The sequence below is a fragment of the Aquila chrysaetos genome, unplaced genomic scaffold (genome assembly GCF_900496995.4).
Source record: "Aquila chrysaetos chrysaetos unplaced genomic scaffold, bAquChr1.4, whole genome shotgun sequence".
Classification (NCBI taxonomy): Eukaryota; Metazoa; Chordata; class Aves; order Accipitriformes; family Accipitridae; genus Aquila; species Aquila chrysaetos.
The window spans coordinates 161,707-183,329 of NW_024470387.1; the positions used below are offsets into that span (position 1 = coordinate 161,707).

The 21,623-nt window shown below is 49.3% G+C and overlaps 1 protein-coding gene across 14 annotated transcripts in view; it reads right to left on the reverse strand.

The window, feature by feature from the left end:
• Nucleotides 1-21,623, reverse strand: part of DCTN1 (dynactin subunit 1) — an 86,298-nt gene that overhangs the window by 42,088 nt on the left and 22,587 nt on the right. For 9 of the 14 annotated variants that reach the window (XM_041121853.1, XM_041121854.1, XM_041121851.1 and 6 more), the window contains exons 2-5: nt 18,391-18,639; nt 13,540-13,618; nt 9,463-9,494; nt 4,760-4,780 (exon numbers count right to left, since the gene is read on the reverse strand). In XM_041121853.1, coding sequence (XP_040977787.1) covers nt 4,760-4,780; nt 9,463-9,494; nt 13,540-13,618; nt 18,391-18,618 — 360 coding nt within the window. In that variant the 5' untranslated portion in view covers nt 18,619-18,639. The remainder of the gene's footprint in view (nt 1-4,759; nt 4,781-9,462; nt 9,495-13,539; nt 13,619-18,390; nt 18,640-21,623) is intronic. The other 5 variants (XM_041121856.1, XM_041121852.1, XM_030006537.2 and 2 more) reach the window with 1 other exon arrangement.

Consider the following 21,623-nt stretch of genomic DNA (forward strand, 5'->3'; position numbering starts at 1 on the left):
ATGGTACCACCAGCTTGCGGCGCCAGATGCTGCTCAGCTCACAGCTCCGTAGGTTCGCTGGCCCTTCCCTTGATCAACAGCAAAATAACCACCATTCTGCTGCACGGACCTTGCCGCAAGTTCCCATGAACGTCCCTCAGAGGCATGAAGAACTGCCACGACAGTTTGTCAGCCACCCAAGAGGAATACTAGCCGTGTAAAAATCGGCACACAGGTTCATTTAGACCCTTTTGTAGGACATGTTTTCTGCAGTTCAGATGTGAGGCACGTTTTAGGAGATAATCAGATTACTCTTTCCTTTAAAGGATTAATAGGGCTTGGGTCACCCCTCTTCTTTAAAAAGAAAGCATCTGGAACCAGATCGCTCTGTGCCCTCATCAGGCTGAAACAGGCCATCTGCTCCCCGCACAGAGACGCTGCCGCTGAACCCAGCTAACGATCGGGCACAACGACAAACGGGAGGACAAGAGAGGATCAGAGCGAGATCAAGTGCCCAACAGAGAGGGAGATGAAGTCATGCTCATTACAGAGCTCGAAACACTTGAGATCCAGCTCTGGCACACGGAATGCCAGCTGGGATGATGAAAGGAATGGGAATGTTACTGGAGCTGGGACAAAGCCAATCCATTAGAGGGGGGGAAAAAAACCCCAGGCATCAAACTGGCTTTAGCTCATGCTGTCACAGGATAGGTGACCTGTAGTGAGAGACAGCACCCTTGGGCAAGAGAGTTATTTATCATCATGGTCACACACCTCAGGCATACGGGGACAGCGCTGGACGCATGTTACGTGTAGATGTGGTACTTAGGGACATGGCAGTGTTAGGTTTACAGTTGGACTCGATGATCTTAAAGGTCTTTTCCAACCTAAATGATTCTATGATTCCTACTCCAGAGAAGGGCTCACAGCCACTCACGCTTGAGCTTGCTGCAAACGCAACCAACAAGCCCTGTGGGACCAACCTTCTCCCACCTACCACCAGTTAAGAACTTGCTCCCTGCTTCAGCTGATCTGGGACTCTGCGCCCAGTGTCTCCAAAGGTCTTCAGACACAACCAGGCACCGCAGACGAGCCCGTTTCACCTGCGAGCTGCGGACACATCTGTGGGGCCCGTCCCCTTCCAGATGGAGCTCTGCACAACTCGACCATCACTGCACAGTCGGGGCAGGATTATGCTGCCCAGTGGGACCACGACCCAGGGAGCAACTGTCCAAACTGTGCCAGTATGGAACAGTGGAGGCCGAGCCAGGCACCTGGCACAGCCACATTACAGACAAGGTGGGACTAGACTAGGGAAAGCAAACAGGACACGACCCGCCGAGAAGGCAGAGTGTGTTCAGACACTGGCGTCCTACCCCCGATATCCTCACCAGCCAGGCAGACCTCATGGCACAGGAGCCACGAAACAGGGAATCCAGCGGTGACTTTTGGGTAGAAGGAAGCCAGCTCTCCACCGTCATCCCACCAGCCGATGCATTAACACAGACCAGCTGAAGGGGCCTCTGGACCCCTGCTCCCACCCCACAGCGGCAGGACCCCGGGGCTGAGCTGGAAGCCCTCACACAAACAAAGAGCCACCGCGGTGCCAGCCAGAGCCACCGTACCCAGGCCAAGGCTGGCAGCTCACTTCAGGATGGTGGTCGTGGCACCTTAGACCGCAGGGCAGAGCAGGATGCCCAGGGAGGACACCTGAGGAATACTCCGGCTGCTCGCCCAGGCTCCGAACACCCGCAGCTCAAGGACTCCCCGAGCCAAATATAATTTACATGCACTTTGTATTTCTTAAGATTTAACTTTAGAGAACCTGTCCAGCCCTTCTCTGCATCCCTGAAAGTCCTCACCACCCCCAGCATCCTGGGGCAAGAGTGGCGCAGGTTCATCACACACGGGATGATGAAGTCCCCCCTCGGCTCACTCTCAGCCTGGAGAGGCAGCTCCCACCACAGCCCTGGGCAGTGGACCCAGCACCTCTGTCTCACTGGAAGGTGACACAGCATAATCCCAGGCACTTCAGCAAGAGAAGAGGCAGGCTTGCTGACCACACAGTCAGTGAAACGTCAGCCCAGGTAGCACAGAGGAGATGAAGGAGCACACAACCCATTTCACTCTGAAACTTAGCAGAGAAACACCCTCTTACTGCTTTTTAAACAGACATTTGGTGTTCTTCCCATCCCACCCAGCATACCAGCAGTCTCGGCAGCCCAGCCCAGGCAGGGGCTGGCAAACCCTTCCAAGACAGGCCAGCACCTCCCCACATGCCAGGGGACAGCCTGGACCACCAGCTCCCGAGCAGCCGCCGGCACCTCGCAGCGATCCCGAGCAAGGTACGCATGGCAGATGCCTGCGTGAGGAACGAGGACAGCCCCTGACAGCCCGCACCCCTACACAGCATCGCAGCTAACAGGAAGGATCTCCAGCTTGGGGCAGCCCCAGAGGTGACCCAACAGCTGCCCACCACGCTCTGGAGCCCCGTGGGGCTGCCAGCCCTGGCAATAGCATGGTCCGTGCGACCGACAGCAGAAGCCAGAACAGCCACGACCTCATCAACGAGAGGCCCTACCCCATTGCTCCCGAGGAGCTCAAAGACAGTGGCAAAACCAAGGCAAACAGACGAGGACAATAGCTGGGAGGATAAGGGCCATCTGGCACAAAAAAAAGCAGCAAGCAGCAGCTTTTAATACGATTAAAGTCTATATTTGACATGCAAAGAGCTACCTTAATCTCATGAATAAGGATTTATCTGCTAATCATGTTAGTTATTTTGTGATCCTACCAACTGGACTGCAATTTTCACACGCTTGTGTAAGGTCAAGAGCTGCAAGGGAGGGGAGCGGAGAGCTGACAAGTTTATTAACGGCCAAAAAACTTAAATTCTGAGGTGACATCAGCAAAAACATGGCACTGGCTTGTCCCTCTGAGAAAAGTTGTGACGTACCTGTCTGAGCCCATCTCCACACATCGCTAGTCAGGAAGGGTTCTCTGGACAGCTATTAACATACAACCACTTCTCTTAAAAGCAATACACAGCTAAAGCTCTGAGCAGATGGCAGCATACGTAGGGCAACCTGCAATCAACCTAACTGCCTGGAAACCACGGGTAACGGGGACGAGAAAGTAAAGAAACACAACATTCAAAACCAGAAGTTCCTCCCATCCACGTAACAGAGCCATGACAAACAGCTGGGTGCAAGTCAGAGTTGCATGCGAAACGGCAGCAGTGACAGCTCGCAGGACCGAGACGCGGGGCAGATGCATGCAACGCCCATAAAGCCTCAGAGACATGCAAAGACCTCGGACTAGAGGGGCTGTGGAGAGGGTCAGGAGAGAGAGGGCACCCAGTAATAGCTGTTCCCAGCCATCCCTCTACAGTGCCTTGGCAGTTTCTCCTTATGCTTCTGCATTGCTCCTCGCCTGTGGACTATCTGCAGACAAATACTGCTGTTTGGATCATCTCTCCACCCAAAAATCAAAATGAAAGTGGCTGGAAACAAAAGATCTGTCGAAGATACCACCGACCAGCATCATGTACACCAAGGACTCAGCAGGTACCATACCAGTTTCTCTCTAGTGCTTGTACTGTGCCTGTTCCAAGTCTCAAGTGGCCAGATTTGCTCTTCTCTTGGCAAGATTTCCGTGGCAAAAAAATATTCCCCAAACAGCCTACAGGAAATGATGATTCTATGCCAAGACCTTTGTAGTTTTAGTTCATTTTGGTAATAAGCGATACAAAAGATTTTTGGCTTTGATAAGTGTTATAAGCAAGCTGGTTGTGGGGTGTTCTTACCTTGGGAGAAGCATGGGAAGCTGTAGCCCCAGAAGAGGACAAGTACCACATATGAGCAAAACAGTGACTTGCCTCCGAGTCACCAAAGCGTATTACTTCTCAGCAGCGCGGTATCTTTTTCCAAACTCTTGGGGTTTGTTCTTTCACTACAGCAGCTCCCTGTTCTACCGCTGCTCAGCTACAGATTAGAACTGCTCATGAGAAAATTCATTAAGTAGCGTTGCCTTGTATCGTTTAGAAAACTGCTATATATTGGTCAATAATGGGCCACATAACAGCCCTGTGATAACACACCTGGCTACCAAATAAATCTAGAGTTTTAAATGCACAGCATGTAAAGCACTTAACCTGTAGCTGGTACTGCCAACACCCACAGGTCGGGGAACATACACTATATTAAAATGTTAGTTAAGGGAAGAGAAGGCAGAAGGCGGCGAAAGCCGGGCTGAGGTGTGCCAGTCAGTCCTTCAGGTGGAAGCAGCAATACGTGGGCTGCCTCTGGTGTCCAAGGCTTACAGTCAGTTGATGTAAAAACTCTGTGCAGATGTGTTGGGAGCGATGCTGGGCACAGCCCAGGGGTATCACAGTAACCGGCACCCAGCGCTGACTTGAAAACCCGACTGTGGTTAACTGGAACAGTAGAAAATCTCACAATTGAGCATAAAGCATAAAGCATAAAGCTGGGTTGCCAGCCTCCGTGCCTCCCTCGAGCAGCGGCGGGGCAGCAGTACCGCAATGCAAACTCTTTCCCCACGCTGTGGTCTGGCTCAGAAGCAATCGGTTTTGCTGCGTTTGCCTCCCATCCTCTGAGCAAGCTGGGGGCAGGCAAAGGGGAGCACATGCAATGAGCAAACATGCAACGGTACGATGGAGGCACAGCAGCAATGGGTGACAATGAACTGGGATGCACTGGAGGGCCTTTCATGCGGCCAGAAGACTTGGCAACACACAGATTAATTGTCAAAAAAGCACCACCTTTTTAGGTTTCACTCCACGCTGCATGAAGAGGGAATAAAAGGGTACAAAGTTAGAGCTCACATCATATCAACAGTGGTGATGAGAAGCGATCTGCTTTCTGTTCAAACATCGCAAGTTTCAGAGCTAGCTATTCACGGAAGAGAACATGTCTCAATAAAGTCATTGGGCTGCAAAAATATGTACAATCAGAAAGGAAAATACATTCAGGTAAATTTAAACAAATGTAAGGTGGCTTAAGAGAGGAAAGCAGACAACAGAGCTTCTTTTCAACCCTCCGATTTACGAGCTTTACTCCAGTGTCATTGATCCACCTTCCATTCCTCCAGCACAAAACCATTTGAGATGCTAGGACATATTCAGAGGAAAATAAATTCACTTAATGGTAGCCATCAGCACTTGCAAAGAAGAGTTAACCAACATGCTTAGCTGACTGAAACCTGGAATCCCTGGGGAGGAGGGATCCCACCCCAAATCCGGCTCTCACAAATACCAGTCACCTCCCACACTGACCCACCTTGGATCAGACACTGCAAAGGGAAGAAGATGCTGTATCCAACTTTTTTTTTTTTTTTTTTTTCATTTTTTGTGAGTGCACTTCTGCACACCTCAGGTCACAAAGACTGCTCACAACTTACAGTAACATGATATTTTGCTTTTAAAATGCAATTCTTGATCACACCAAGGCAAAGCCCTGCATCAGCTGCTGCCCTAAGGATGATGTTTCATGGCAGCAGGGAGTTCATATAATCATGCTGGGAAGAAATTGCATTTCATCCAAAGTGTGCTGGAAATCTCCTCCAGTTTCTTGCCACTCAGGGCCCCTCTACACGCAGGAAAGAAGCTCTTTTCCCCACTTTCGGAAGTCCCCATGCCACAGCCCGGTGGAGCAGAGGTAACACCTTCTCGGGTCCAGCCACGAAGGACTTGGGGTTTGATGCCAGGATCTCCCAGGATGAAGGGGGACAGGATGCCAGGGGACGATGGTCTCAAAGCAGGTATGGGGAGCGGGTCTCTGCCTTGACCGCCGTGCTCAGCGCCGGAGCAGCAGTCGAGGCAGGGTCCCACTCCCCGCGCCTGCTTCGAGACCTGCCAGTAGCATCCAGGAAGGGACGGGCTCTCCAGTGCTTTGGGCAGCGATTTGCCCTAGTGTAGGTGGGCTGCGGGGCAATGCTAGGAGAGCAGGAGAACCCAGTCCAGAGTTGGTGGTACCTTTACGCTTTCTTCTTGCAAAGGCAGGTGAACCCGAGCCCAGATCCAGTGATACCTCTATGCCCTCTTCTTGCAGAGCCTTTATAATTTTGCAATCCGTGAGACTCCCTGGCTGCACAGATCAGCCTCATCTGCTCTCCCGCCCACCCGGCTCCCAACAAAACCCGTTCTGACTCTCCTCATTTTTCTCAGATGCCTTTCTCGGAAGATGCAAACACAGAGCTGACAAGTCCTGCCACAAAGGCCCCCAACTCAATACCTGCCCTCATGAGCAGAGGTGGTAAAAGGAGTGAGCAACAGGTCAGCCAACGGCAGCTAGGGAAGGGCCAGCAAAAGAAGAGGCGCTCCTGTTTCTGTGGGATTTGCGCCCAGAACACAGCAGACCACTTGTGAAAAGCCATGCTCCCACACTGCATGCAGCAGTGCCCACAGCCTCGCACCGGGCTGCTGCTGCGGAGCTGGCCTTCAGGAGCATCTAAGGAAATTGAGAGGTCTTGGCTGATTTTCTAGTTTCAGAGAGCATGATGCAGTACCACAGAAAACACACCTTTTGCAGCAGCGTTAAGTACGCATTCAGGATGGAAAACACCCAAAATACTGCACGGCAGAGGTTTTACTCTCAGAAAACAGCAACTCTTCCTTAGACAAACCGTGACAACGGTCACCATGTAGTCAAGCCAACACACATATGTATAAGGCAAAAAAGGATTGAGAGGACCACAGCCACCTCTGGGCCTGGGGAGCTCGGCCGCTTTTCAAGGGGCAGGAGATAGCCATTCTTGGGGAGGGACAGGCTGCTGTTGCACTGCTGTGAAGTAACCTCCCCAGACTCTCACTGCCTGGACTACAAACTATTTCAGCAAACAACCTCAGCACCCTTTAATAGGTCTGGACAACAAATGACGCTAGAGAACGCTTGCCCTAGAGCTCAGGCTTTACACAAGGTAAAATTGTATCCCAGGTGTTCGTTTGCCTCCCATCACTGCAGCCTCTCTGGAAGGAGCAGGCGCTCTGCCTCTCGGAGGCACTGGCAGTGACTCCTCAGGGGGCAGCAGTTGCTTTTGTTCCCTTCTGCAGCGTGCCGTGATGCTGGCTTGAAGCCAGACTCTTCAGTCTTTGATCAGACTTGCACGCAGGAAACCAGGACCCTTCACGGTGTCAGCATGTAAAGGACTGAAGGACTGAAGTCCTGCAGGACTAACCCCAACCCGCTCTGCGGACCCTGCGTTTGACAGGCAGCCAGCCTGCGAGCTGCATGTTCAACAGAGCAAAGATACCTGTTTGGGCTGAAATACTGGGCAAGTGGCTCAAAGCACTTTTCCAGCACCTAATTTCCATGTTTCTACGCAGCAGTTACAGGAGTCCCTGGGAGGAGCTGTGTAATCCCAGCAGGGAAACAGCAAAGCCCGAATTCGCCTGTTTCTAACATGCAAGGCAGAAAACAAATCTGCATGTGCCCATCACAGTGGCATCGCTCAAGTTACCTTTGGGAGCCTGTCCCACCACCAACAGTATTTGAAAGCCAGCAGGACGTTAATTTTGAACTCTAGCATTTTCCATAATGACAAACCAGAGCAAATGTCCCAGAGCACAGCAGCGCATCAAGCAGCAGCATCCCCAGCCCAGAACAGCATGGAGCTCCATCTACCAAAACATTTTGCTTCCAACAGTAGCCAGCATGAAATTCTCAACCTCTTATGCAGAAAAAAAAAAAGTGATGCTTAAGGACAGAAGGTACATTAGCTATCTAATCTGGGGTTTCTTAAACCTTCTGGGTGCAAGCCCTTTTGGTTCATCTCCTTTCCTGCAACCTCCTCTGAATGTGAGCAGCATAAAGAATTTAAAGAACGATTCCTATTTTAGCATCCTGATTTCATGAACTCTAAGATTTTTTCCACTTCATAAATATTATACTTGTCTTTTCATTCAAATGTTCTGAAACAATTTAAAAATTTGTCTTCCAATGCTTCATGACTCCCTTTTGCAGCCTTTATTTTAAGGAAGGGTAGTCTGGTCTGACCTCCTTTATAAGGCACGCTGTTCAGTTTCACCTAGCAACTTGCACATTAATTCCAGTGTGTAATTAAAACAGGAGACTAAATGTCATGCATCACGGGCAGAGAACACAAGGGGAAAAGATGCCGCCAGTGCCAGAGGCCCTACAATGGAAACGGCCAGTCAGACCAGATACACCAGTAGGTAAGTCACGCCCCACTCAGCAGAAAAAAAGCACCCCCTGCAAAATTCTGCAAGTCCCTTTAATATGACGAGAGGGATTTCTTCTCCACCCTCTACTCTGGCAGTCAGCTTGACTCAGAGTGCAGGCAAGGCACAACCTCCCAGGCATCTGAGCCCGATTAACCCCCGGAGCACCTCAAAGTGCTGGTCCATCACCCATTTCCAGCTGTGGCCAGATCCCGACACTGCACAGGCTGACCAGGATCCACACACGGCTCTGCATCAAGGTGGGGAAAAGTCTTCTCACTCCCGTAATTACCTGAAACTTCAAGGAATGAGACTGGGCTCACAAGCTGCCCTAATGCAGAACTGCAAGTGTCATGCAGCTGAGAGGACAACAAGGAGAAACCCCTTATCTCCAGATAAGCTATTCACTTTTTCACAGCTGCCAACACACAAGATGGACCAGTCTGTCCCTAAGAAACAAACAGCTTCTATCCCAAAGCACACACAAACCAAACTCACTGTGTTGCCCAGCACCACCACAGATTCCTCAGTATCCATATACATGCGTGGCCATTTTTGTGGTTTTACTCTTAAGTACCTATTTAATTGTGCTTGTCTGGGGATCAAAAGTATTTGAAGATAGGTACCTGCTCCAATTTTCTGTTCCTTAGGAAATACCCATCACATTCGGATACAACATGTACCCATTTATGCCTCAAGAGCTGTTGAAATTTCTGGATAGTCAGAAGTATACATCGTTTCTCTGTAAGCCAAACATGTAAGCCAGAGAAAGCTAATTTCAAATATCCTGAGGAATACACTCTTCCTACAGACTGTAAGGGTCATTATTTAAAGAAACACAGCCAAGAGGCATGCAGGGCATGAATGCTGCAATATTGATTGAACTTAGATAAAATGTGTAATACAGGAAACTGTGCTGGGGTTTTATTCCTCAGTAACTTACTGATTTCTGGTCATTAGCTGAAAATTACTTTTTATATGGCCTTGTTTCCCATGGGTTTCAGAATAAATGCACTTCACCATGGGCATTTTTATTATAGAGCACTGAATTGAAAAGGGCTAACTAAGAGACAGGCTGGCAAAACTGTCCTTTCTGTATGTTTTGTGTATGTGTGTGTCTCCATGTGCTCCTCCTGCAGGGTTGAAAAATGGAGCTTTTAGAGAGGTGATAAAAGTTAATGGTAAGTCAGTAAGAGTGGCATGTGCGAGTCTGCCTCTTCCCCTAATCATATGCTGCAAAGGGAATTTGTTTCAGCAGCCTGCGGAGTCACAGGCTCAGCACTCACCAGTTTGCTGGCTTTGGCAGCATCCAGGGAATCTGTAAAGAAAAACAGAAACAGAACCATGAGCTTTGGCCCAAAGGATGCCTCTGGCCTGACCCGCATACTAAGTGTCTCTGCAGTCCAGGAAGCGTCAAGGCATAGTGAAAGGACCGTTTACGCGTGTTCTTAGGGAAGTGGGCATGAAGGAGAGACCAGCATAAACCAGGAAACGGTGGTACAATGGGGTACGGGTTTGGAGGAACAGGGACTCCCTTATTAGATCCGCTGGCACAGTTTGAGAAAACCAAACATTCAGACACACGTGTCAGAACTAGGTCAGGCTACACTGCTTTTCTTGAGTTAAATTACTGCAATTCAGAGAACCCCAAGCCATCTTCAGAGCACTCTCTGTTGGAAATGCACGGCAGTCTATCGGTCCATATGACCACATCGAATCAGCTGGATTCCAAATGAGAACCTAATGTGAGCATCAACAGAAATACAGGTCCAGAGACCATTTACTTCACACAGCAAAATAAAAGGTTTCCATCCTGGTCCGTATGCGGTCAGGAATCTGAACACGCACGAGGTCGATGTACAAGAGACCACTCGGAAAAACCCCCAAACTGACCAGCTGCAGCTCTGCTCCCTCTGCTCTCCATCTCAGCTCAGGGAACCTCCCCGAGCGGGGCACCCACAGCCCCAAGCCCACAGCCCTGACAGGGCTCGAGCTCAGCAGACTGGTCCTTCCCACTTCTCAGAGCGCAAACCTCCTGCAGCACAGGCGGCCACCAGGAACATCTACCGACAATTCAGCCGCTGGCCTTCCCCAGGTCGCTGAACTCGTGGGGTGCCGGCTGTTACAAGGTGCTCCCATTTTATCACCCTGACAGAGGGCTGATGGAGTACCCCATTACAGAGCCTGGCTGTTATGGCAGGATGGCAGGTGTCAGCAGCGGGCTAAACCCCAGTGCTCAAGCAACTCTCCACCCCCAAATTCAGGATTTCTCCCTCGTTCTCTGGATTATTGGTGTGCACAGTTGGACAGCACAGTGAGTGCCACGGACATGACTGTGGAGGAACCAGATTGCACAATCGTGGCTTGTGTGCATCAGAGACACAGGTAACCACTGCAGGTTTGGCTAAATTACATCCTTTGCTCCATTTCTGGATGTGCGGGGGGTCCACGAGCAGCTCACAGCCATGGGGGCTGCTTGCCCCCCTCCTCTCCCAGCTGCAATTCCACCAGGGTTTAATATTTCCAACGGTGACACTGATCACCCCAACAGCAAACGCTGCAGAAGCGCCTCATAAAAAAACATAGGAGCCGCCTCCACCGTGTACCTCACACCTCTGCTAGCCTGGGAGAGGAAGGTGCTGGACCTACGGGAAGAGCAATCTCTGCATCACCCACCGCAGTCAGACTGCAGCAGCCGGCGCTGCCGTTTCCATGGAAACTCCTGGCAAGCAGCCATATCCCAGCGCCCGCATCCCTACCAACACCAACGAGCATCGCATCGCAGCCAACACCGAGCCTGCCAACACGGAGCCTGCGTGTCTGGGCTCCCTTCTCCTCCCGCCACAGGACCCCAAGGGGCTGGCCCCCCAAGACCTGGCCAGTGTCTACCCGCCATGCCCCTGCTGCCTGGCCCGACCCAGTGCTGCTCTGGCACAGCCCCTTCGCTCAACAGTTCAACCATCAAGCACTGACTGGAGCTCATGTGTGCATCCCACCCTCGCAAGCAATGCCCCCTCCCACAGTACGAGTGTCACTTGGTGGTACTCAAGGCCAGCCGCACTGCTGCCTGCAGACAGCAGTGGAAAATGCTGGTGACACCCATCTTGCAACCTTCAAACCTGAGCTAAACGCACCATTTCTCCTCCTGCATGGCGTTTACGGGCTCCTGCCCTGAAACGGGCTCTGAGCAGCAAGAGGCAGAGGAAGCAATGCTGATCTGCACACCAGGAGGGGTAACCTGAACTGCTTATGCTTTACGCATTTCTCTATTTGAGTGGAAGAACCAGCAGCTGGCGAAAAGGGGCCAGAGCATCACTGTAGAAGTTCAGTGAATGCTGCTGGGCAGCAACAACAAACCTCAGCATGTACTGAGAAAGGAGAGACAGTACTGAAAATACTACAGCGGTGTGCTGTGAGAAAGCAGCCGTACACCTCTGGATGCTGCAGTCACTGCTGGTTGCCCCAGACAAAGGTTTTAGAAGAACCAGAGACAACTCTGCAGTAGACAGTGTAGATAAGAGCCTTGGAAAGACTTCCAGATAATGAGGGGGTAGATGGCACAGGATTTAGAGATTCATCGTACAGACACACACAGAGGTAGTGAAATTAAAAGGCAGCAACATTTGCTGAAGAGCCATGCTAAACCCGGAGGTTTGGTTTGTTGCTTTTTCCAAGGCTACCCTGTCTCTATGTAGTTAACATATTTCTGGTCTCTACGTTCCCGTCTGCTGGCTCAAGGAAGCATCAGCTGCTACTGAATTCTCAGGACGTTAAGTGAGGGTCTAAAGAGCCCTTGTCTTTTCTCCCTAGCTCCTAATAACTGCAGGATGAGAAAAACAACAGCAGACTCCCAGCGCTGGAAGGCTTGTGGCTTTTGCACAGGTTCAGCACTCAAAGGGGCAATGTCCACCAACACACATCCAGAAAGCTCAGACCTACAGGAGCATCAGGGAAAAAACGCTTGCATGGCTCCACACAAGCTCCTTATCCTAAGTGAGTACAGAATTCTAACAAGGAAAACTGAATTTTCAGCTGGAAAGTCTGAATTGAGAAAGAGTGAAAAGACCATACAAACATTAAGGAATATTTTCATTGACTATTAATATCAAGCACATACAAAGAACAGGCAGAAGCTGCACATGAAAGGCTGGGCTTTCTTGCACTCTGGAAAAAAAAAACCCAAACACTCAGACTAATATACTAAGCAGAAAAGTTTCCATTTTTTTTGCATTTAATTCAGGGGTGGGGGTTTAAACCGGCTTCCTTTAAATGTTTCTCTGTTCAGCTGCACATGCTAATTGCAGGATCCAAAGCAGAGGTGAATTAAAGTGGCTGGGCTGTACCAAACCCAAGCTCTCCGCAGTGGCAGTGAGCTGTTGGAGCCTGGAGCTCCCTGCAGGAGAAGGTGAAGGCAGAATGCCAAAGGACATGAATGCCAATTCAAATTTCCCTTCCACTCATGGGACAGACAAAGATTAATGTCTTATGGGAACACCCCACTTCTCGGGCTAATCATCACCCCCTTCTGATGCCTTTGGACATGTTTTATACAGCTGAAGGGTAGATTTTGTTTTGCCAAGTAAAGGGGAATTTTAGTTTCTACTGGCCGGAAGAGGGGAAAAAACAACAAAAAAATGAACCCTATTCTGAACCGTTAAGCATGTGTTCAACAAACGCTTCACACACCAGAAATCCCCAGCTTGGCACGCATTGCCGACAGAGCGTCCAGGACAGGAAGCTATCAGAGCTTTTTCCGCAAGCTGCTAGGATCCCTAAGTGTACCACTAAATAATTACTCAACAAAAACAGACCTCAAAGGGAGGCAAGCCTGTCAAAGTACCAAACAAAGCGAGCTATTACAGAGCCGCCTGACAATGGAAAAAGTGGAAGGAAAGCTGAACGCAGAGCGGAAAGCATTCACTGCCCAAGAGGTGGGAATAAGGCATGGCCTGGAGGGGCTAGAGACCTGTAAGCTGCAATTTCACAGCACCAGAGCAGTTCAAGTCTTCCTTCCATGTGCCTACCCCTCCAGGAAGGATTTCCCACTTGCTTCCCACCAGACAGACTTTCATGGTAAGGACAGAACTGCCTGGAACAACTTTTGCATACAGTGCTTCCTTCTGTGATCCCCAAAGACTACGTAGGACCGTGCAGAGAGGACAATGGGAGAGGTGGATGAGCCGGGGGGAGATGAGTGCGTACCCAAACCAGGGACAGAGCCCTGGAATACATGCTATCGCCCCTCAGCAGCTGGCATCCACCTCCCCAGCGTGTGGACCCCCAACGCCTGTTTGGGAGTGGAACCTTGTCTGGTCCAGACCAAGGGAGAGACGAGGTTTCAGGGCAAAACGGACCAGCCGTACCTCTTTTGGGGACTTTCAAGGCAGCAGATTCTGGTGTTTCTGGGGATGTTGTATCAGCTCCATCTTCAAAGACCTGGATCTGGAAAAAGTATAACGACTATTATTACAAAAAAACAAACAAACAAACAAACAAGCAAAAAAAATCCAGAATGTGGTCATTCACCTAGGCCATAAAAAAAGTCAAAACTCAGGATTCGACAGCCCAGAACGTCTTTAACAGTTCCATGATCACTTTACACAGAAATCAGTTCATGAACCTTGGTCTGACAGTTATTCCAAGTTACTGACACTTGACAGAAAGCTCTTTTTTTGCCTTTTTGTGTTGTCTTAGCAAAAGTTGATTTAAAACTCTTCTTTCTCTTCATAAGGAAAACTGCTTTTCTCTGAAACAGAGCAACTTCAGTATTTCAGAATGCAACACTGCCAACAGAGGGGTTTTGGTTTGGGTTTTTTTTAATCTGAAAGCTGCCCAGCTCTCTAGGGAACCCTAGGAGGCACAGACAGGAATACTTTCAGGTTTGAGCCCTGTTAAGCTATCTAAGGGTTGAAGGTTTAGGGTTTTCTCTTTATTAACTATTTTTGGACACATTTTTGCTTGATAAATATAGAAAACAAGGCTGGAAAGGATTAGATCACTTCTTGAGAACCGTCCCTTCATCTCAGAAGATCAACACTACCCAAGTTGTTCCTGACAGGTATTTGCCCTATCCATTCTGTGACAACCTTAAGCCTGGGAGTTCAGTTTAAAAATAAAAATAATCTGTAAACCTGTCAGTCACAGCTTCTATTTTGGGAAGATGCCCAAGTACCAGGAATGTATTCTTAAATTAAAAGAAGCAAGGAGACTGAGCAAAATTATGCCACAGAAATCATGACAACTGCACCAAGGCTGAGAATACTCAAACCACGGTTTTAAAAGTGAGGACAAGGCAAGTGCCCCTTGAACCCTGCTGGAAGTGGGTATCTGACACAGCCAGGCGCACCCGATCTTCGGAGTGACTTGGCAATGCGCAGATTTTCACGTTTCACTAAACACAGCAGCATGACAAAACCAGACCCAAGGACTATGGAAATGGCATCCCAGGGGATCTGCTGCACCAGGTTATGCACAGGAGTTTATCCAAAGCGAGGGTGGGATTTTGAGTGGTCTTAGGGTTCCCCACCAGGTACAACTCAGCTGGCCACACCAGACTTGCTGGGAGATGGGTAATGACAAGAAGGTGGCAGGAAGCAGAACAGGGCTTGCTTTTGGGTTAGACTGGAGAAGTGCAACAACATACCAGATGTGCTGCTGCAGCAGATTTAAGCTGATGAGCTCCTATGCCAAGCAGGAGCAGAAAAGGAGCTCCACTTGAGGTCAAAATCAAGGATAATGTTTCCACACACCATAAAAGAATACTCATGTTCAAAATTAGTAGCCCAAATACAAGTCCCAGGCAGGCAAAATGTTAAGGTTGCCAAAAGATAATGAGCAAACACTTCATTGGAAACGCCTGTCCATGTTGACACAGCTGCTCGAAAGAGTGCTCCAGCCCCCTGCTAACTGGAAAACAAGCAGGGAGGGGATGGTCAGAAGCAGAGAGACAACAGCCCCTCCGCGGCACCCACCCTCCGCACAGCAAGCTAAAACACCCCCGGCTCGGTCCCGCAGCCCGAGGCAGCGAGTGCCTCCATCACGGCTCCACCGAGCTCCAACCCCCCCGCAGCCAGCTTCCCTCCGCTCCAGCTGGCCGGGATGCCGAGTAGGCTGCTCTCAGGGGGACAGTGCGACACGGCTATGGGACGGCCACTCTGCCAGGAGACATTAACATCCCCAGAGCTACCACACTTAAGAGTCTCCACCATGAAACTCCCTACCACCTCTCAGCTAGAGATACCCACCCTGCTCCCCCGTGGGATGCTGCTTCAAGCACAGGCGCAACAGTGAGAAATGGTTTAGTGATTATTTCAGTTCTTTTGGCTCTCTACTTCCCTTAGAGCACGGCGAGGTGTTGCTGGGACGCACACCTCCCCTGCAGTGGGCAGTAACTCCAGCGGTCTGGAGCAGATGCATTGCATGGGTTCGATCCGTACACTTGTTATATAGATAAAGCACAACATCAAATCCCTGTGTGGGATCTACTTTGATGATTGCATGAAACAGAGAAAAAAAAAACTAAAATCTTTGAAATTTCCCCACCAGTACATTTTTAAAGCTGAAACTCCACAATAAATTAAAAGGCTAAGAATACTGCTAGGCTTTATTGATGCTGGTATTACTGGTGCTCATTTTTTGAGATATGTTTTTAAGTGGAGGGGAGAACAGAAAGCTACTTAATGTTGGAAATTCTTAAAAACACTTTACAAGTGTTTAACAAGATGTGCTTCCATTGATGCAGGTGATCTGCTTCATAAGCAACGAGAAAAACATTTCTCATTTATAAATTTTTTTCCCCTGAGAAAGATTATTTATTATTGACATTCAGTGTCTGACACCATGTGTAACCACAGGAAAGCCACCCACTATGCTGGGGAGACCTAGAAATGAAATATGGGAGGAAGCAGCAGCCAGATTTAGAGCGGAGAGCGCAAGCAGATCATTAACTGCGCTGAAAGGGAATCCTGCTGTTTTCCATTTATATCTTAAACCTGGTTCTTGAAAAATTAATGCCCAAATCGTAATGGTCACTTAGGTGACCGGCCGCCCACACCCTGGGCAGCTTCCTCCACCGCCTCTGCTGGGCTTCTGTTTTGGTGCAGGCTGACTCACCAGCTCACTAAGCCCTGGTGCTGGAAGCCCTCTGGGAAGCTGCGCTCTGCAATAAGAGCTTGAGAAAAAGGCTGGAGAGCACAGAGCCATGGCCCTGCGCCGATTCGGCAGCTGCTGCACGAGGCAGGTGCAGGAATTGCTGCGATTTGCAATCCATGCCGGATAAGCTCCGCAAAGACTGCGGTCCCCTGTGCTCATCAAGTTCACCTTTCCACACACATCATGGTTTCAGAGGGACGGTCAGCGCTACTGGCACTGGCACATCTCCGCACACACACACACACCAGGGATTTGCTCTTTTGCCGGGGAGAGCGGGCAGAGACAAACTACTCACCATCACCATGGAAAAGCAGCTTATTTTTAAGCAAACTGTGTGTTGCTCAGCAGGGGACACGTGAGACAAAGACCCCAACCGTTCCAAAACCAGAGCAAGAAAGGGGAAGCACAGCAAGGGGTGGTTGTCGGACCCTGGAACAAGCCTCAGCCCTCCTGCATACAGCTCCCTCGGGCCAGCTCCTGCAGCAGAGCAGTTTTCGAGTCCCAGGAGAAGACACTACAGAGCACCCTTCAGTTTGACCGCCAAACACCCCAGTGCAAAGCCATACACAGGAACCTTTGCACCACCACCCTGCCGTTGCCAGCAGATGAGATGGAAACTCCTCTGAAGGTCCCGGGCGAGCACAGCAACACTGACCTGCCCACGCCAGCACCACAGGACATACGTGTACCACTGCACGTCACCAGACGTCCGATGGGTGCAGAGGGCCACACTACACCCGGAGCACGGTAACTGCCCACGTATCTCCCCCTGGTCTGCCAGCACTGGGATTTCGTAAAGTGCTTGATGGGTAGAGACCTGCCAATAGACTGCCCTGTGTGATGAGCTGCTCTCCAGCCACCCGGTCTGAGCGCCACGCGTCCTGGTCCTGCAGACCAAAACTTTTAATTGTAAACTACTTATTTACTTTTCCAACTGGCAGGCCAGGCTGAGCGATGGAGCAAGGAAGCCAGGTCCACGAGTCTCAGCAAAACAGCCAGCAGAGAACATTCACTTCTCATCAGTGAACCGTTACCGCACCCTCTGACCACACATGACCTGAAGGCCCTTCTGATGGCCAGGACAGAGGATGCTGGGATCCACCCCAGGACTTCTGCTCCTAAAATCCCTTATTTCGTGTTCAGCTTCCTCAGTTGCCCACTGCCAACATCCTGGAAGCAAGTCACCAGGTCTGGTGGGGCAGCAGGAGGGTCTGCGGAAGTGGGAAGGAGCTCTCTCAGCACTCTGCTGCTGAGATGCTACAGGGTGGAACTTAAACCAGTCATTTTGTGCCAGGGAAGGAGAAAAGGAGCTGAACGTCTCTCACTGTGACACCGGGCTTGGAGCACACCAACCTGTGGGACTCAAGAGCAGTGTCACTGTGCTGCGCTTGTGCTGTTTGAAGATTACACAGAGGAAATTAAAATGGAAGAGACTTGTTTGTACATAAACGAGCTCCTAGTTCCTACCTATGGTACATGAATAGCAAAAGCTCAACAACTAAACCCAAGTCACACATTCTATATACCTTAAGGTAAACATGATTTAATTAAAATTCTGACTTTACTTCCAGGTAAACAACCAGATACTGGTCCCAAACTTTATCTGCTACAGATGATGCAGCCAGTAACTCTCTGAGGCAGCAGACAGTGGGCAGACTTTACTCTTCATTTTGGAGGCAAAATAAAACCATTCCATGCTCTCTGGAATTCACCAAACTTTTTTCACCCAATTCACCTGAAAATATTTCACAATAACCCCATAAACTGGGCTAATTGAGACACACAATGAAATGTGCAGAGAAGCTGCGTGTCAGACTGGAACAAACCACAGCTCTGGCAGGAGCACAGCCTCCGGGCAAGGCTTCTGTCTGCGTTTGGAGCTGTTTTGTTCCCTCGCACGATGGAAGATGGAGAATCCCAGAAACACCGTGCTCTCTGGAAGCAAAGGAAACTTATTTTATCTCTCCCCACCTGGGTGCAAAGGGCTATTTTCCTCTATTTAAGCAAGCAACCCGCGAGCCACGTATACCCAAGACAAGCCCAGCAAGCAGAGGGAAGCGTACCTGTGACTGCCGCACAAAGATGCCGTGGTTTTCTTCACAGGTGAAATATTTCCTGCCCTGCACAGTCCCATCGTTCTTGCCCTTTGCTTCATCCAGGATGACACCAACCCACTTTCCCGTGGCAAACAGAGTGGCACCGACATAAGCCACGGTACCGCGGTGCCCTTTCCCGATGACTTCAACTCTGGAGCCCACCTTCAGGGGCTTGCTGCTTGCTTCCACGCTCATCCTGGTGCCAGTGCTGGATGCCTGAGGACAGAGAGGAGATGCACAGCAAGTTAAACACAGCTAGTGCAGAGAGACGGACCCATGGTTCAGACGTCAGTGTCTCATTCCTCTCCAGCACCCTTCACCCCGGGCTCTGCAGGGTCCCACACAGCCCGAGGGGTCGGTCCCCGTTCACCTCCGCCACCCTTTCTTTTCAGGAGCCAGCAAAAGGTAACTCTTTCCATTATGGCTGCCAAACGGGAATCACAAACAATGGCAAAACCACCATTAACTACTATTCTTCTTTTAATAGACATGCCAGGCTCACAAACCCAATTTATAAGGTTTTTTTATAAGCTTTGGGGGGAAAAAAAAAAACAACTGTGAAGTAGCAGATGTTAGTGCAGCCACATTTGCCTTAACCTACACTTGCTCCGTCCTTTTTTCATTACACCAGAAACTGCCTACAGCTTTCCAGCCTCTTGCATTACATGCTCAGAAACAGACAACCCATCTCTGATATAGTTTACTTTCCTACCCCTTCTTATTGTCGGGATTTAAGAGGACCTGGTGGCCCACCACCAGCCGCACAGTTAGACCACCCGCCCACAACAGTTTCCCACTGTATTCCTGACACCCACTCTGCGCCAGGACTCTGGGGTGCCCATTGGTAATGGCGCTTCCTGTCAGGATGCTGATGAGCAGAAAATACTGGTGGTAAATTCATTAGGCTTTCAAGGCATTATCATCGTAAATATTAATCCACACTTAAATTTCAGTGTGCATCATTAGATTTCAGGCTTGCCATCCCTGATACATACCCCTCTGTTTAGAGAAAGTTAACTACACTGATCAATTCTTTTAGAGCATCAATAAGGTGATGGGTGTGAGGAACATGATTAAGGCACTTGAGACCCTCAGTCTTACTTAAATGGTAATGAAGTTTATAAGGGGCGGGGCCAGACAAGTAAGGCATTGGGATCCTCCCCCTGCCCCCAAAGCCTCCTCCTCTAAAATAAGCCCAAAACAGATGATGTTTATACTGTACTGCCATAGAGCTAAATTAACTATATGTTTTTAGTTGTTTAAAAGTCCCTCCCCAAATGCTGATGCCTTTAAAAGGCTACTGCTTTTAAATACAGTTAAGAAGGGAGAGGGATATTTGACTGCCTTGCTCAGCTCAAGTTCCATACTTCAGTCCGACAGGGCGGCATTGTCCTTACAGCGGTCTCTAAAATGAAGCATGTCTGGCATTTACATCATCCCATTTGTCAGCAGTTCTGTTTATTGTGTAGAAAATATTTTGTTTTGATTGCTGCTGGGCTTGGCTTCAGTGAAAGAATATACTTTTTATTCAGATGAGAACAGAAGGCTGCTTTCACTCCCCCAAACCACGACACAGAAAACAGTTGAGGAAGGGCACTCTCAAGCTGATGGACGTGAAGACAAGTCTCAGCAGCAGCCAGACACCAAGTGGGGTTTTCAGCAGTTGCAGTGGCAGGGAGGCTTCAGCCTGTACGAAGATCCAAGGGTATTTTGAAAGCTTCTGGCTGGCACATGCAGAAACCCGAATCACCACTGCTAACAGACAAACCAACAAATTATTGCCTTCCTTTGCATACTGATGCATTGGGTTTGAATACAGAATATACCCATCATGCTCAGGAGGTTTTGTGACTAAGAACTGTGATGCCAGTTTTCCACACAAAACTGAATTCCACTTTTCATCCAAATACAATTGGCAGAAATCAAAAACACAAAATAATCTTTTAATAAAAACCAAAATCAATCACCATTTTGTAGCAAACAAACAAAAACAAGACCTCAAATCTAAAAGTTATGCCACATACTTAAATAAATGTCTACCAAAATATTGGATCGTTTCAGTTGTCAGAAGGACTAGCAACAATATTCTGCAAAATACTTGCAGCTGTAAAATCAACATGTCCCACTTGCTATAAAAAATTAGAGCAAAACTCTAAGAAAACAAGAAGCCAGGAAAAGCAAGATTCACCATTTGAATAGAAAGGTTCCTGCTCGGCAATTTTAAAACCAATCACTATCCTTTTTATCCATCCTGGTTTATGTTTGCCAGTTTCCTGGCCAGTCTGGTAGCCATGGGCAGCTGCAGCCCAGGTAAGATCTATCGGTATGTTAAACACCATGAGCTGGAAATTGAAGCCGCACTGCTGTGGGTAGCACCTGCCCGGAGTAGGGCATGGCTCCCCAGGCACACACGCTGCCCCAGGGATAAGGGACCTTACGCTTGTACTAACAGTTAAATGATGGTGGAAAATCCATACCATGAGTGTTCACGCACAACTTCAACATGTGTTGGCTAAGGTTAAAACACAGAATGTGCTTACAGAGGAAATAAGGAAGCAAGATTATGAACTGAAGGTATCGGACTTGTACCAGCACAGTGTTGTTTCCGGCCGATTTGATAAATAATGTACCTAGTTAACAGAAAGCAGGCAGGTTTACTGCTAATTCATAAGGTAAAAGTGTCACGCTGTCTTCCTGCAGCTAAGTTCAGCTCCAGTCCTGCAAACCCTTTTTCAAATCGTGGTATTTTGATTTTTGTTATTTTAAGGATGACACGTCCCATCTTAGGCTCAGCTTGCACTGGTGACTTCCCAAATCACAAAACTGGGATGTGTCTCAGGTAAACTCCTGGAGATGCTCGCGGCCACCCTCTCGCAGCTGCACTGCCAGGAGAGGAGCGCGGACGGTGAAGCAGGACAAAACCACGCGTGCCAGCAGCAGCATGCAGAGCAGACGCTCACGACCAAGGAGGCAGCTGGCAGCAGAACTGGCAGACAAAAGCCCAGGGACACGTTTCAGGAGGAGCAGAGCACGACTTGCAGGAACCAGCCTCTCAGCTGCATTGAGTGGGACAAGACAAGAGGCTCAGAGCACAGAGGTAACCCAGCCAGGCTTTCACCTTACAAGTGATTTCGTTTTTATTTTTCTATAGCATCAGTCTGTAGAGCGGTAGTAAATAAACTGGCCTCAAAAATCAACTA